Genomic DNA, 16,793 nt, shown 5'->3' with positions numbered 1-16,793 from the left:
CCTGACCTCAACCCAATTGAGATGGTTTGGGATGAGTTGGACCGCAAGAGTGAAGGAAAAGCAGCCAACAAGTGCTCAGCATATGTGGGAACTCCTTCAAGACTGTTGGAAAAGCATTCCTCATGAAGCAGGTTGAGAGAATGCCAAGAGTGTGCAAAGCTGTCGTCAAGGCAAAGGGTGGCTACTTTGAAGAATCTAAAATATATTTTGATTTGTTTAACACTTTTTTTTCTACTACATGATCCCATATGTGTTACTTAATCGTTTTTATTCTACGATGTAGAAAATAGTAAAAAAATAAAGAAAATCCCTTGAATGAGTAGGTGGGTCCAAACATTTGACTGGGACTGTAATTTACAACATGGTACACAAAATATCTAAACTTTCACACAGCACCCACGGCTAAGTAGCTATAATGTTTGATCAATCGCATGAGGACACTTTATCTATGGAAAATGGCACTGGGATCATGGAAATAGTCAAATGATCCCTTTATTATATTAAATCCCTTGTAAACAGGGCTGAATATTGAAGGTTCACTCTTACAATTCCTGGGATTATTATTWTTTTTTTTAAAGACATTCACCTTTCAGTGTGAACCAGCGCCCATTGTGAGTACAGTGGGTGAGGTGAAACCTGCCTGGCTCCTCACAATGCAGGCCTGACACTTGAGATGGGGCTTTCACTGCAGGAGAGACAAGAAAAGGCACACACTGTATACCCAAATGTAAATTCTCAGGGCTAGCAAGTAGCAATGACTCTCTGCAGCTAAGACCTGATCGTCTGAGCTGAGGTTGTCCTAACTCCTAATACGTCTATTTGAGATATTCTCTGGCTTTACACTTCACTTCTCAATAGTTGTAGCCTATTTTCAAGCATTTGTAAGATTACACTGGATGTTCCAAAGTAGCCCATCCCCGACTTATCACAGGTTTTGACTTTTTTATCACTGAGAAAATATCTTTGAGTCTCACCATCAGAAAGACAATGAGTAAGACTTGGTGTTTTCCCTGGTCAGGTACTGTGGTCAGGTTAAACTCCTGGTCATAACAACAATAAGGCAATGGCTGAGTATCCATTATCATCTCACAGCTCCTGCAGCGTCTCCTGGAGGACCGGAGGCACAGTATGGAGACCATGATGCTGGAGGGCCCTCATGTGGCCGAGGCTTTCCCAGGGGACGAGGGGGAGCAGGCCAGGGTCCAGCTCTCCACGCTCAGACACAAATGGGAGGCCTTACTGGTAGATGCGGTGAACAGGTCAGCTCATTGAACTGTGGTGCTCTCCCTTCATGTGGGTGAGGAAATGGCCTGGTTCAGAGACACTGCCCTGGGCCTGGAGCAACTTAAAGCCATTATGCTATGCTATGTCATGTTATGTTATGTTTTATGTTATGCTATGCTATGCTATCATGCTGTTGGCAGCGTGGGCTGAGCTGTAATGTAATGGGTGTTGTGTATTGGTGTTGACAGGCGGGGCAATCTGGAGCTCATCCTGCCTAGGGCCAAGCTCTTCCAGGAGAGGGTGGACAGCCTGCAGCAATGGCTCATCTCTGTGGAGCAGGACCTGGCCAAGCTACGCAACGCTGAGAGGGAAATGCTACACCTCCCCGAGGCTACGGAGGAAGCCAAGGTAGGACATCATCTATGTATACGTTTCTTCTGTATGCAGGCCTATACCGTGTTTATATACCAGCGGAGGCTGGTGGGCGGAGAAATCGTCTGACACAAAATGGCTGACATATTTTTGGAATTACCCCTCAGGCTGTGGTGGAAGAGATCAAGGCGAAAAACGCTGACTTGGTGAAAATTCAACAGAGCGGTCATGACCTCAAGGAGAAGATTTCAGGTACATAAATGACTGTTGCAAAATCAATGCGTTTGTAAATGTTAACCCTTACCGATACACAAAATCTATCAACAGATGACTTACATAGAGAAACAACATGAGAAGCGACATACCACAGGAGGCTGCTGAGGGAAGAACGGCTCGTAATAATGGCCGGAACGGAGCAAATGGAAACCATGTGGTTGATGTATTTGATACCATTCCACCCATTCCGCTCCAGTCATTACCATGAGCCTATTCTCCCCAATGCTACATACTAATAGTAATAACTAAGAGTACCAACATGCTAAGAGTACCAACATGCTAAGAGTACCAACATGCTAAGAGTACCAACATGCTAAGATTATCCACATGCTAAGTGTAGCAAAATGCTAATCCTACACGTCTTTCTGTTGGTGTGGTCCCCACAGAAGAGGAAGCCCAGCAGGTGCAGGAGCGTGTGGACAGCCTGAGGATACGCTGCTCGGTGTTGAGCCTGACCAGTGGTGACGTGCTGCAGAGACTGGAGCAGGCCCTGGAGGCATCCAGCCGCTGCACCTCCAGCCAGGAAGACCTCCACCTGTGGCTGGGCCGCATCGAGAGGGAACTGCTGGGGCCTGCTGGGGGGCAGACTGGGGGTGGAGACGCGGTGCTCTGTGCTGCAGAGAGACAGAGGGTAAGAGGRGGGGCGTAGCAATGTTGCCTGTGTACATAACTGATATGAGGTTGATGGACTGCTTACTCACCAGTCACGACTACTCATTGGGTCCTGTGCATTTAGTCAATTTTGATAGTCTTCTGATAAGGATGATAGGAACTCTGCACACACGTCAACTAGACAGCAATGTGTACTTTTGTTAACCTGTCTGTATGCGTGTGTTATTTATTGTCAGTTGGAGCAGGCTGTGGTGAAGGAGATGGCCTGGTTCAGAGACACTGCCCTGGGCCTGGAGCAACTTAAAGCCATTACTCTGGAGCCTGAGCTTATCTCTGCCCAACTCTATGAACAGAAGGTGAAGAGACCCATTGGAACTACATTTTAAAAGCTACTTTGTCCCTTAGGGCCACCCTTTACAAGCCCGTTCATCCACCTCTACGTATGCCATGCTTTGTTTTACAACCAGCTATGTAGATTTGTATAGAGGTCTGATGATGTGTGAAGTTTGAAAATATTTCTTGGTTTGCAGAGGCTTGTGTGTTTGCACAGTGTTTTACATTACCTTCATTTTAGATAGTAAAATATGCCATGCTTTTGTGTGTTGTGTACACGAAGATCCTTGCGGTGGAGATTCTGCAACACCAGTTCAACATTGAGAAGATGGTGAAGATCGCTGAAATCTTGCAGACATACGGCGATGAAGGGGAAATACGGGATCTGCAGGTACACACTGTACCATCTTACCCATGATATCATCTGAATATAAAACACTACTAGCATACGGGTCACGTTAAAGCTGTTGTCATCCGATCTCCCCAGACCCCGTTGGATGCCTTACAGGAACAATGCAACACCACGTCAGCCACCAACTCCCACGTGGTCCTGCAGCTGGAGCATGCCCAGTCCCTCTTGGTCCAGTTCACTGAGGGCTTTGCTGAGGTGTCACCATGGCTACAGGAAACCCAAGCGCTCATTGGCCAGCTCTCCCTGAGCACCATTAGCTACAAGGCATTCCGAGAACAACAGGACCTCTTACAGGTACTGTAGCAGAGACCTGCCTTTGAGTGGAGTGACAATTCTTTTTTTGTCGTCTTTTTTCTCCCTGTTCAACAATGATGCCCTTTTAGACTTCATAGCTCCCCCTCCGTTTTCTGCTCAAATGTTCCTTTGTAGATTTTTTGGCTCCGTTCATTAGTGTACTTTAATCTACTTCCTGAAAGGATAACATTGAACATTCCCACAGGTACATAAAGACATCTCTATTCTCCTCGGTAGTTAATGGAAAGTGAGACAAGGTGACCCGTTTTACCTTTCCTCTTCAACAGTTCTCAGAGATAGAATTGAGACTCCTCGTTTTTCAAACATAGCCATTTAAGTGCACTCTACAATGCCTTTACCATGCCCCAAAAGTTATCTGGGTCATATTCATTAGGTACCAAACGGAAGAAAACTTCAAACATAGCCATTTAAGTGCACTCTACAATGCCTTTACCATGCCCCAAAAGTTATCTGGGTCATATTCATTAGGTACCAAACGGAAGAAAACGTGGAGGAATTATCTGAATTTGTCCAATAAGAAACTGTTCTTTTAGTTTTCAGTTTTAAAACGTTTTACTACTGTGTGCCCTAATGAATACAACCCAGATCTATGTGTCTAGGGATCTATTTCTATAACCCCTAACTGTTTCTCACCTAGGGCCTAAGGGAGTCCATAGCAGAGCATAGACCTCTGATAGCACGGCTGTGCTCGCTGGGGAAGCGTCTGTCAGAGCTTAGCCCCGCCCAGGGGGAGGAGTTCTGTCATAGCGCCGCGGAGGCTGAGGAGCAGCACAGGGCCATCAGGGACAGGGTCAGAGAGGCTGCCAATCTGCTGGAAGAGTCCCTGCCAAGATACACACAGGTGACAGTTATATACGCACTGCTGCATGAACACACGGGCACGCAAGCCTGCATGGAGACTGTCTTTTGGACTCTCTGTGGTCACAAAAAGATCCCATGACACTTATCTTAATAAGAGTAGGGATGTTAACCCCGGTGTCCTGGCTAAATTCCCAATCTGGCCTTCATACCATCATGGCCACCTAATCCTCCCCAGCTTCCAATTGGCTCATTCATCCCCCCTGCTCTCCCCTGTAACAATTCCTCAGGTCGTTGCTGTAAGTGAGAATGTGTTCTCAGTCAACTTACCTGGTAAAATAAGGGTTAACGTTTAAAAAATATATAATTAAAGAAAGACACACGTGCAACACAAACACACACACACACCCGAAGCACACTTACTCACACACACACACACGTGCGTAAAGACACACACATGAAGACACACACATGGTACATGTATACTTAAATACAGAACACATAGCAGTCTCGCCAGACACTGCATACTGTGAGAATAGACTATACACGTGTAAGCGCTTGACCGTCACATACGCACAGTAACACAACGGTGTCTTGTCTCTGTAGTTGAATGAGAGGATGACGCTGATTAGAGAGAGTCTGGACCGTCTGCTTGGCCACATGCAGTCTCCAGTCTCTCTGCAGGGTCATACCCCGCGCATCCAGGAGCAGCTACAGGACAACAAGCACACCCTGGCTGAGCTCTCCAAGCTGGGGCTGGGGAGTGTCCGGACCCAGGCTGACGAGCTCCTGGCCAACACGCTGGCAGCGTGGGACGCCTCCATCGGTACAGGTACGCTCATCACCAAGTGCCGAAATGTTGGTCCTTTGCCTTAAACGGTTGGGAGTGTATAGGGTGTGTAACTTTCTTTTGTGTGAGTTGTTTCAATCAATATGGAGCTTTTCTGTTTAGCAGCAGACATCTGGAGAGGGAGAATACATAGCAGGTGTTTTGCTTGCTTGCCTGTGTGTCATGAATTTATCTTGAAACACCTTTGACAGAGATMKTGCCTAGGTTACCTACAATGGGTTCCATTTTTTTGGAGTGTGTGGAGAACGTAATTTGAGAGAAAACACAGAGATGTCACTGTGACTTGCAATGATTGTGATATGTGGTTGACATGTGTATGAGTGTCTGCTAAACGACTAAAACGCAATGTATTATATTGACTGTGCTCCGTGTTCTCCCTAGCGATCCAGGAGCAGGTGTCCAGCCTGACCCAGCTGTGGGAGGAGGCTCAGAGGCAGGCTCAGGAGAGAGATGGCTGGCTGCTCAACCTGCTGGACCTGGCCCTCAAGTTCTGGAGCGATGTTAGTGARGTGTCGGCCGGCCTGAACGATGCCCAACAGGCTGTCCTGGACCTGAACGCCAGTAGGACAGACTCAGAGACCATCCGCCAGAGCCTGGAGACCATGCAGGTAACTGCGGCCGGTGGAGCTGTTGGTTGGATCTTAGCTGCTTAAGATTTCCAGTGAATGTGTTTTTTTTCATCTTCTGTCAGGTGTTTGTTTCGTCCTCTGTCAGGTACTAAGACGATCCAACACGATCTATTTCAACTAATGTACTTTATGCTGCCTCCTATTTATCTCCCTTCTTACCGATTCCATTGTGGGATCTCGCACCCCTGACTATATCGCCTTACAGACACTCAGGAAGGACATTGACAGTCTACAGGGGGAGCTGGACACGCTTGGCATTCTGGGAATGGACCTGATGTCAGCATGTGGGGATACAGACAAACCTGACGTCACCAAGAGCCTAGATGAGGTGAGGAGTAAGGGGAGGTAACATTCATTTTAATATTCATTTTCTTATAAGGCAATCATTTCCCAATGTGTTTCTAAACAACTTCATCGCTGACTCCATAGCTCTACTGCACATGGAACAACSTGAGTAAACTCTGGAGTGAGTGTCACAAAAAGCTGGAGGAATCTTTACAGATGGCTCTACATTACCAGGACACCATACAGGTGTGTGTGTACAGTATGCGTGCGTGTGCGTGCATGCATGTGTAGTGCATTCGTGAGTGTGTTTGTGCGTGTCTGTGTGTGGGAGCTAGTCACTAACATATCTGTATTGTCACATAGCTTTGCTTGGCTGCCGCTTCTCCTCTTAACTCCCCCTTTGCCAACAAAGACCTCCACTAGTCTTTTATGTCAATTGCAATGGCAGAAACCAGACTCTAGCTCCCTGTAATGTTGGTGATGAGTGACTGACGGACTGTGCACTTCCCTGCCAGTGGGAAACAAATGGTGTTGATGGTGTTAACTGTGAGAGACACAGTCTATACCCGAGGTCTGGGAAGCCAGCCTCGGTGTCGCCACTTGTACAAGTCAGCAGGATCGCAATGTTTCATTGTTCAATATGGAAGTTATTTCACCACTTCAAAACACATAGCAACTATTCATAGTCTCTTGGGACACAAACTTGTGCGTATATGAATGAATMATGTTTTTAATCATATAAAAAATAATCTGTTTCTTGTTTTTCCACAGGGGCTTTTCGAGTGGCTCAAGTCAGCAGAGCTGAGATCRACAGAGGAGTTCTTGGTAGGAACTGACCTGGAGTCAGTCAAAGAGCAGCTGTGTGATCTCAAGGTGAGTCTACTCTACACAGACAGAACATACTGAAGAGCTCCCACTCTTTTCTAAACTCAATAATTGTCGTAATTGTCACGAAGCCTTCGAGTATCTTGCTGAATCTGACAGGTCTTTCCACGTTGCCAGCTCTGTAAAGTATATGAAACCTGTGCCCCTTTCTCCTCAGGAGTTTAAACGGGAGCTATACCAGAAGAAGATCGAGATGGAGAGCCTGAGCCACCGCTTCGTGTGCAGYCTGTCTCCAGGCTCGGAGCGTCCCGGATCTGTCTCTCCCCTGTGTGACTTCAGACAGCGCTGGGARAGCCTGGAGGCAGAGACCGTCAGCAGACAGGTCAGACTACACTCAATCACTCATCAATATGTGGAATTCATTTGGCTGGGACTGGTTTCCCTGACACAGATTTATCCGAGTCCTGGATTAAGAAGCACCTTCCATGGAGAAATTCCATTGAGGATGTTTATTTAGTCTAGGATAAGGCTCAGCCTGTGTTCAGGAATCCGACGCCTGTTCAGTATTTTTTCTAATGGCTAGGGTTATGGTATTGAAGAGGTCGGACAATGCGTTCATGTGTTTTCACTACTTGTGGTTGCAGCATCAGCTGGAGTGCTCCCTGCTGGGTCTGGGTCAGTTCCAGAACACTCTGGATGAGCTGCACACCTGGCTCTCCCACACAGCCGACCTCCTCCAGTGCAGTCGGCCAATCAGCATCGACCTGCAGGCYTGCGAGATAGAGCTGGCCAAACACAAGGTCCGTGACTTAAARGAATCAACACAATRTATTGGGATCGATGCCATTTTAATGCTTCTGACACRTATGGGTGTGTGTGTGTTTGAGGAAGGATGATACTATTGGATATATTGGATATGCATGTGCTATGTTCTCCCCACTCTAGGTGCTGCGTAATGACGTCATGTCCCACGTGCGTACGGTGGAGTCTTTGAACCAGGCGGGGCGGGGCCTGTTGGAGGTGGGGACTGGGGACAGCCCTCACGGTCTGCACCCGCGGCTGGAGCAGCTGAACGAACGCTGGGAGTTTGTCCGCTGTGAGACAGAGCGCAGACAGCTACAGCTGGAGAACAACCTCAGTCAGGTGAGGAGAGATTGGGAATGGGGAATAGACCAAGAGGCAAGTTAAAGGTTATTTTTCATGATCCCTCCATCTCTCTTTCTCATTCACTTTCGCAAAGAGATGCCAGACTTATTACTTAAGTCTTAGGTCTAGCTACTTATTAGGTTTCTCCCAACATTGCGATATCACTAGTACTGAATGACTATCTGCTTTGTGGTGCCCTCTAGGGGTGAATCAGACTTAGTCAAATCTAAAATATTGCAATCATAACAGATTAGTAATTGATAAATAAATATGGTTTTCAGAGGTGTATTTATGTTTTTTTTCTACCCTAGGTCCAAGATGTTACCATGGAGATCCAGGATCTTCTTCAGTGGTTGGAGAACACAGACCTGAGGCTGTCCTCCAGTAAGACAGTGTGGGGGATGCCTGACTCTGCCAGCGAGAGGCTCAACGCACATCTGGTAAGGCCAACCCAACACCTCACACCAACTGTACCCTGCCGCAGTAACCTATCTAGTAACTGAAACGGTCCTGTGCCTTGATGGGAAAAAATGATCTCCAAGTTCAGAGATTCATAATAATATAGGATGAGAACACTTTCCCCATCCAACTGTATCTCATTAAAACCCAATGTGTATTGTAATTGTATGATTTTTTACAAGGTTTTGCCTCAGCTCAGAGTAACCTACTCTTTGAGTATGCACATTTACAGTGTGGCATCGAGCAACAGTGATATCTATATAGCTGGATAACCCCCGTCTAGTAGTTGGTCTCTTTAATTCAAACTTTTTCCCTTGAATGTGTAAATTCAAGTGTGAATTGAATGACTAGGAAGGAACAATTGAAAATTACATATATTATTTATTTGTATTACTGACACGACATGTTTTTATATACTGTATCAACTGCTTAAAACACTTGTTCGTTACTTCTGAGATGGCAGTGCGTCTTATTATCAAAGGCACGCTTCACTGTTAATTACACGGAGTTTGAGTCATAAACTATCGTCACAACCCTCCAGCTAGTCAGCACATAATGTCATTACATCATTTCATATGTTAGTACATTTTGTCCTCACTTGACCCTGCACTCACTGTCCTCACTTGACCCTGGCAATTTAGCTAGTTTTTGCCTTTCCTAAAAGGCGTAGTGGGCAAATCACACTTCCGCTGTTAAAGTATGGGAACATCTTTTCAGTGAAGTTGTCTTTGAAGGTGCACAGGGTAGTGTTCTTGGCGAGGTCAAAGAATTTCACCTCCCCTTTGTTACAGTCCAGTTGTACTCGGATCACTCGTGGGCTCTCATCTACCTTGATCTGGACGTACGGTTGTATACCTGCTTTGTATTTCCCATTGATGTATTTGATGATCCATAATCCACTCTGAGGCTCCATTTTGACTTGCGTCTTGCGTGGAATAGACTCTTTGGCTACCCCTAAGATCCAGTTATCATTATCTCCGACCTCCACGTCCCAGTAATGGGTGCCTTTGCTGTACCCTTCAGAACCCAACACTCCTACGTTAAGAAACCTTTCGGGGTTGTCTGGGAGACTCTGCCTCTCGTCACAGTATGTCATAGTGGTGAGGTCATCAGAGAGGGTGAACTTAGTGGACATTGTGTTCGGATCCATGATCACAGGAGCTAATAGGGATGTGTGCAGAGATGTTGTATATTAATATTGAACTATATTGGTGGGAGACACAGTAGAGAAACACATTTTCTTTGGGGGGGGGGGGGGGGGGGGGGGGGGGGGGGGGGGGGGGGGGGGGTGCACTCACTGTAGTCAACAAACTCAAGCATCTTCTCCCAAACTTTGAACTTGAGAGATCCTACATGTTTGGCCATGTCAATCAGTGCTCCTGATACTACCTCAGTATCTGCAGTATCTGGGAATGTGCAATCGGCTCTATGGTTAAAAAAAAAAGGGATGGCGTCAGTGATATGGAAAAAATATATAGATATTTAGATTTTTTTTTWATTGATTTACCTGTTAAGTATGGCCTTGTAGTTCTATAAAAAAGAACGAGGACACACGTCACTTTTGATATCAGAGAGAGAAATAGTTTCAGGTTTTGAAACATTTTGACAGACCCCTTACCTTGAGGAATGTGATATTGTCCACTTCCATTTCCTTATCGACAACTACAATTGTCTCTGAAAGGGTTGTGATCTCTCTGGCCAATGCCTCAGCTCTTTCTCGCATCACTTCAGATTTCTGCTGTTCTTCCTCRCTCAGGGTAGCGATCCTGGCCGTCTCTTCCTCTTCTAGGAACTGCTGGAGTTTCTTAAACTCCCTCCTTATCTGRTCCTCTGCACATTGGGCCTGGCCCTACAATAGAACATGTTCAACTCACTTTTCAACATTGCTCAAGTGCTCACTCCAATTTGTATGTTGCTTAAATTATATTACGATAGCTACCTTTATGTGCTCCTCCCAGCTTTGATGACGCATCTTGGCTGTGTTCTTGTTTGCTAGTTTGTTCTTCAAAGTGGAAACCACAATCTGGATTTCACTCTAGATTGGAAGTGGTACTTATCAACACATCTTCTTTATTTTTTAATYCACAACTCTGTCACACTGTAAAACAAATATGTGTTGATTCAGCTTCAAAAAATCTAGGCAACCAGCTGCAATACCYTTTTTAGTTTGCTCAACATTTGGGCATATTAGCTCAAATGTAACTAGACATCGTATTGTAGCTGGTTGGTTGCCTTGATTTGTTTGTGTTGAAAAATCTGAAGTCCTCTAACCTCCTGCTGGGCACTCCACTGATATGTTTAAAAACAACTTAAAAAAAAAAAAAAAAGGGTTTTGTACTTTATTCAGACAGATGCAGAATAAAGGATAGTGGGATAAATATTTGAGAAGGTGGTGTTAAGGACTGAACCCCTCGGGGAACAGTATATGTGTAACGTTTGTCGTCGGAAGGAGACCAAGGTGCAGCGTGGTAGGCGTACATTCTTTAAAATGTTCCACCAAGAAAAAAACTATAAACAATACAACGAACGAAAAGCTTCGTCGTGCAAACTACATGCACTCAAACAAAGACAAGATCCCACACTGAAGGAGGGAAAAAGGGCTGCCTAAGTATGATCCCCAATCAGAGACAATGGAAGACAGCTGCCTCTGATTGGGAAKCACACTCGGCCAAACACAAAGAAATAGAGAACATAGAATGCCCACCCAAATCACACCCTGACCTAACCAAACATAGAGAATAACAAGGATCTCTAAGGTCAGGGCGTGACAGTACCCTCCCCCCCAAAGGTGCGGACTCCGGSCGCAAACCTGAACCTATAGGGGAGGGTATTACCCCTTGGGCCAGTAACTGAAAGGTCGCTGGTTCGAATACCCAAGCCATACTACTATTTTATCGCACCTATCCAGTGTATAATTTAAACGGAACAAATATATAAACACCACATGCAACAATTTCAACAAGAGTTACAGTTCATATAAGGAAATGAGTTCATTGAAGTAAATGAATTAGGCCCTAATCTATGGATTTCACATGACTGGGCAGGGGCACAGCCATGGGTGGGCCTGGGAGGGCATAGGCCCATCCACTTGGGAGCCAGGCACCTACTCTGAGACGCTTTTTMAGTACGGGTCCAGGACAAGACCAACGGAAMGCGCGTTGGGAAATCGTGTTGCCAAAGAGAGTAGATAGTGGTTTCCTCTCTGGTGCTGAGCTCTCCTCGTCAACTTSAAAGATGGAAGTGCGTTTGTGCAATGTCTTTTGTCATTGCCTTCCACAGGCAAACATGAATTTGTAACTTTACGCAACAAGCCTTTTCAAATTCAACTCAAAGTCCACTCAACTCAGAAAATAACGCCGATTAAGACATTTATTTCGTCACTGAGGGAGATACATTGGCAGTTAAATGAAAGCAGAGTAAACAAAAAGTTTACAAAATGGTCTCACCTTCAAATCCGGCACAGCCTCCTCAATGGGATAACAGTCATGACCTTTATGTTTTTTTGATGTGTAGCAGACAACACAGATGGGCTGTTTATCGTCGAAACAGAAGATTTTAAGTTTCTCTCCATGSAGCCGGCAGTTATCAGATCCTACCTTTTCACCCCCCTTCCGTAAGGAATCACAGAGGCTCTTTAAGGCGAGGCTTAAACTCTGCTCCTCAGATGAACACTCGGCCCTGCATGCAGGACACAGCGGATTCTCCATATCCTTCCAGGATTTCCGCAGACACTCCTCACAGAAGCTGTGGCTGCATTTGAGGACCACGGGGTTCCTGAAGATGTCACAGCACACGGGACAAGAGAGGTGCCCCTCCAAGAGAGACAAACTGGCAGCCATTCTCTTTCACACACAAGGATCGTCTGTGCCGTTCCTTCCTCGTCGACGTGAGCCGTGGCTGGACCAAAGGGCATGTTAATATGATTGAAATGGACTCCTCCCACGAGTTACCAAGAAACATAACAGAAACCAAACTCACTCTGCCTCCGTGCAGAAACTCAGTCTTGGAAAATAGTGTCAACTGTTTATGATTATAGCAATATGGCAAACAATTATCAAAGGCAAAATATTGTACAAACTATTCGAGTGACATAAAACAACAAAAACTGACATTTTGTGAGGACTTTTGCCTATGTGAGCGCACCTCTTTACCACTAGATGTCAGTAAGTTCCAGACATTGTGAAGACATGGTGAAGACATGGAAATGATGAAGGTATTGCTTTAAACGGTGTAAACATAAAGACATGGTCACCCCGTGACACTGTTGTAATACAGATGTAACATTTTACCTTTAAAGTCTGGTGGAGAAAAGTCACAGTGAATCCCATTCAGAGGAAACCTGTACCTAGGTATGCTTTCATCTTATTAGCAAGCAGTTCCAAGAGCTTCAACTAAATGTTATTGTCTGCCATCTCTCTCTCTCTTTCTTTAAGATGGAGCGACAGGCAGACATTGCGATGGACACAGGCTTAGTGATTAATTTCTTATCTCACACTGTCCAATGTTCTCCCTCCCAGGCAGCCAGGAAGCTAGCAGCCCTTATTAGGGCTGAGGATGGCTGTCAATCCCCCGAGGTTCTAAATGAGCTTCGGCAGTTTGACATAGTGTTCTCTCTTACTATTCTCCCCGGGACTAGTCTCKGTGACAGARGCCTTCTGGAGTGCATCAAGACCACTCCACCAGTCTCACGCCACTCTCAGGGTGTTACGGAGCTGACAGTACAGAGTGTCAGTGTGGTTCGCACGTCCCCAAGGGACCTTGGGACAGGAGAGGGTGCTAGAGCCCAGTGCCTGTACCAAAATATGATCTTCCTCTTGAGCTGACGGCACAGTGTCAGTATGCCGGGCCRAGTGTTGTAGTCAAGTCGCTAAACTGGACTTGAGTACTACAACAACTGCACTCCCCAGAGGGTCCTGAGAGAGGACCGGGTGCAAATGCTCAGTGCCTGTTCCAAAATAACCTCATCCTCTTTGTTCAATGTCACAATGCCACTGTGCTGTAGAGCTCCTTCCTGCTGCACAGACTCTGGAGGGACGGAAGGTATTGATGGCGATGGCTCCGAGGGCATATTCAATATTGTTTTCAATAGAGTATAACGGTGTCACGTTTATCGCAGCCTCATATCACCGATTTGCAAAAAGATGACCATTAGTCAATAGGCTATTTCTCTCCTGTGCTACGCCGTTATGGTGGACGGTAACTAGTATGTAGATGGCCGTTTGACTGCATACATAAAGAATAATATTTTGTACATAAAAAAAAATATATACCTGCCAAAAAAATAAAGGAACACTTAAACAACAATGTAACTCCAAGTCAATCACACTTCTGTGAAATCAAACTGTCCACTTAGGAAGCAACACTGATTGACAATAAATTTCACATGCTGTTGGCAAATGGAATAGACAAAAGGTGGAAATTATAGGCAATTAGCAAGACCCCAATAAGGAGTGGTTCTGCAGGTGGTGACCACAGACCACTTCTCAGTTCCTATGCTTCCTGGCTGATGTTTTGGTCACTTTTGAATGCTGGCGGTGCTTTCACTCTAGTGGTAGCATGAGACGGAGTCTACAACCACACAAGTGGCTCAGGTAGTGCAGCTCATCGAGGATGGCACATCAATGCGAGCTGTGGCAAGAAGGTTTGCTGTGTCTGTCAGCGTAGTGTCCAGAGCATGGAGGCGCTACCAGGAGACAGGCCAGTACATAAGGAGACGTGGAGGAGGCCGTAGGAGGGCAACAACCCAGCAGCAGGACCGCTATCCGCCTTTGTGCAAGGAGGAGCAGTTGGAGCACTGCCAGAGCCCTGCAAAATGACCTCCAGCAGGCCACAAATGTGCATGTGTCTGCTCAAAGGTCAGAAACAGACTCCATGAGGGTGGATGAGCCCGACGTCCACAGTGGGGGTTGTGCTTAACAGCCCAACACCGTGCAGGACGTTTGGCATTTGTCAGAGAACACAGAATTGGCAAATTCGCCACTGGCCCCTGTGCTCTTCACAGATGAAAGCAGGTTCACACTGAGCACATGTGACAGACGTGACAGAGTCTGGAGACGCCGTGGAGAACGTTCTGCTCTGCAACATCCTCCAGCATGACCGGTTTGGCGGTGGTCAGTCATGGTGTGGGGTGGCATTTCTTTGGGGGGCCGCACAGCCCTCCATGTGCTCGCCAGAGGTAACCTGACTGCCATTAGGTACCGAGATGAGATCCTCAGACCCCTTGTGAGACCATATGCTGGTGCGATTGGCCCTGGGTTCCTCCTAATGCAAGACAATGCTAGACCTCATGTGGCTGGAGTGTGTCAGCAGTTCCTGCAAGAGAAGGCATTGATGCTATGGACTGGCCCGCCCGTTCCCAGACCTAATCCAATTGAGCACATCTGGGACATCATGTCTCGCTCCATCCACCAACGCCACGTTGCACACAGACTGTCCAGGAGTTGGCGGATGCTTTAGTCCAGGTCTGGGAGGAGATCCCTCAGGAGACCATCCGCCACCTCATCAGGAGCATGCCCAGGCGTTGTAGGGAGGTCATACAGGCACGTGGAGGCCACACACACTACTGAGCCTCATTTGACTTGTTTTAAGGACATTACATCAAAGTTGGATCAGCCTGTAGTGTGGTTTTCCACTTATTTTGAGTGTGACTCCAAATCCAGACCTCCATGGGTTGATAAATCTGATTTACATTGATCATTTTTGTGTGATTTTGTTGTCAGCACATTCAACTATGTAAAGAAAAAGTAAGAATATTTCATTCAGATCTAGGAGTGTGTATTTTAGTGTTCCCTTTTTTTTTTGACAGTGTATATATCAGTTTGAAAGGAAAGTGGGAGACGTACTGTGTATGAGTGGACATAGTGGATGCTGAGCAGGGTTCAATCCCCGATTGCAAGGGGATGTGGTCCAGAGTCCGCTGCGTAAACCACAAGGCCTACGCCAAACTCTAACACATGTGTTAGAGTCGTCTTTTAGTGTGTCTTTTAAACCCCCTCTCAGGGTGGGTTAAATGCGGAAGACACATTTTCAGTTGAAGGCCTTCAGTTGTACAACTGACTAGGTATCCCCCTTTCCCTTTCCCTCTCTGTACCGCCCCAGGAACTGTGTAATGAGATGGACTCCAAGCTCCATGCCTACACAGACGTGAGGAACGCCATCCGCAGGATGTTGGAGAGCAGCAACGTGACCCGAGGCTCCAGCACGGAACACAGCCTCTGTATCCTGGAGCAGAAGTGGGCTACCGTCTACGGGAAAGTACAGAACCGCAAGGTGAGAGTGAGACTTAGCCTGCTCCCGGATCTACGTGCTTTGGCCAACTCCTCGGACCATTGTTAACATCACATACAGGGTTGTGTTCATTGGGGCCTGCAGCAATGTTTTAGCTACAGAAAAGAGAAAGGAGCATTTCTTACTGGATAAGTTCAGGTAGTCCTCCCTTTTTCAGTCAGTTTACTTCCAACCCAGATCTGGGACCAGGCTAAGTGACACCGACGAGGGGCCTAAGGACAGGATGATTAACTACAGTACGTTTGTGAACGACCTGAGTAAAAGTGTGGTATCTGTTCTGTTCGTAGGCTAAGCTAACCGAAGGGTTAGCCTGGCGAAGGAGTTCCACTGTAATGTCCAGGAGCTGTTGACCAGGATGGCCAAGTGTGAGGAGGCCATAGGAGTCCTGCCTGTCCCAGCTTTGTCCTGGACACAGTCTGTGGCCAGCTTCAAGACCACCGGGTGGGTTTGTGTGTGTGTGTGTCTGTGCCTGCATGCGAGTTTGTGTTCGTGCGTATTAGCATGCATGTACACATGCATTGTGTGTCTATGTGTGTGAGAGTACAGGGTATGTTTGTGCATGTGGGTGTGCATGCGCAAATTATGTCTGCGTGTATATGATAAATCATAGTGTATCCCCCCCCCCCCTCAGACTCTGGTGAGTGAGGTGAACTGTTACGGTGAGAAGAAGACAGTGGTGGAGAGTGCAGGCTCCAGGCTGGCCGAGTTGAGCAGGAAGGAGGACTGTGACGTGGTTCACAACCTGATCATGACCGTACACGACCGCTACAGGAAACTTCACCAGCGAGCCACAGAGAGGGGCCGAACACTAGAGAACGTCAAGAAGAATGCAAAACAGGTAGAGATACAGAACCATCAGTTATTCTCTGAAATATTGTTTTTTTTTGGTCATTATTAACTATTCTGTATTTTCCACCACACATAGTCATTTTTTTACAACTTCCTCTATCGAGTAACTCATAATGACCCT

General features: G+C 46.4%; 2 protein-coding genes across 2 annotated transcripts in view; one reads left to right on the top strand and one right to left on the bottom strand.

Annotated features, from left to right (window-relative positions):
- The window catches only part of macf1b (microtubule actin crosslinking factor 1b), a 24,373-nt gene extending 8,174 nt beyond the window's left edge, over positions 1-16,199 (top strand). Inside the window, exons 5-23 of the mRNA XM_023980034.2 lie at positions 1,093-1,259; positions 1,473-1,632; positions 1,764-1,848; positions 2,259-2,503; positions 2,721-2,840; positions 3,101-3,208; positions 3,305-3,523; positions 4,182-4,385; positions 4,949-5,174; positions 5,574-5,800; positions 6,027-6,149; positions 6,251-6,352; positions 6,878-6,979; positions 7,149-7,313; positions 7,576-7,731; positions 7,877-8,074; positions 8,389-8,517; positions 15,635-15,805; positions 16,111-16,199. Of these exons, the coding sequence (XP_023835802.1) occupies positions 1,093-1,259; positions 1,473-1,632; positions 1,764-1,848; positions 2,259-2,503; positions 2,721-2,840; positions 3,101-3,208; positions 3,305-3,523; positions 4,182-4,385; positions 4,949-5,174; positions 5,574-5,800; positions 6,027-6,149; positions 6,251-6,352; positions 6,878-6,979; positions 7,149-7,313; positions 7,576-7,731; positions 7,877-8,074; positions 8,389-8,517; positions 15,635-15,805; positions 16,111-16,173 (2,970 nt within the window). The 3' untranslated portion in view covers positions 16,174-16,199. The remainder of the gene's footprint in view (positions 1-1,092; positions 1,260-1,472; positions 1,633-1,763; positions 1,849-2,258; positions 2,504-2,720; positions 2,841-3,100; positions 3,209-3,304; positions 3,524-4,181; positions 4,386-4,948; positions 5,175-5,573; positions 5,801-6,026; positions 6,150-6,250; positions 6,353-6,877; positions 6,980-7,148; positions 7,314-7,575; positions 7,732-7,876; positions 8,075-8,388; positions 8,518-15,634; positions 15,806-16,110) is intronic.
- LOC111958769 (nuclear factor 7, brain) lies at positions 8,898-12,438 on the bottom strand. The gene is made up of 6 exons (XM_023980035.2): positions 11,983-12,438; positions 10,476-10,571; positions 10,155-10,385; positions 10,044-10,066; positions 9,835-9,962; positions 8,898-9,697 (listed from the first exon to the last, which is right to left on the bottom strand). The coding sequence occupies exons 1-6, from the start codon at positions 12,373-12,375 to the stop codon at positions 9,174-9,176; spliced, it is 1,395 nt and encodes a 464-aa protein (XP_023835803.1). The 5' UTR covers positions 12,376-12,438; the 3' UTR covers positions 8,898-9,173.
- Positions 16,200-16,793: the final 594 nt, after the last annotated feature.

The sequence above is a fragment of the Salvelinus sp. IW2-2015 genome, linkage group LG35 (assembly GCF_002910315.2).
Source record: "Salvelinus sp. IW2-2015 linkage group LG35, ASM291031v2, whole genome shotgun sequence".
Taxonomy (NCBI): Eukaryota; Metazoa; Chordata; class Actinopteri; order Salmoniformes; family Salmonidae; genus Salvelinus; species Salvelinus sp. IW2-2015.
Note: the sequence above shows the minus strand (reverse complement) of the source record. Positions and strands in the feature narration are given on the sequence as shown.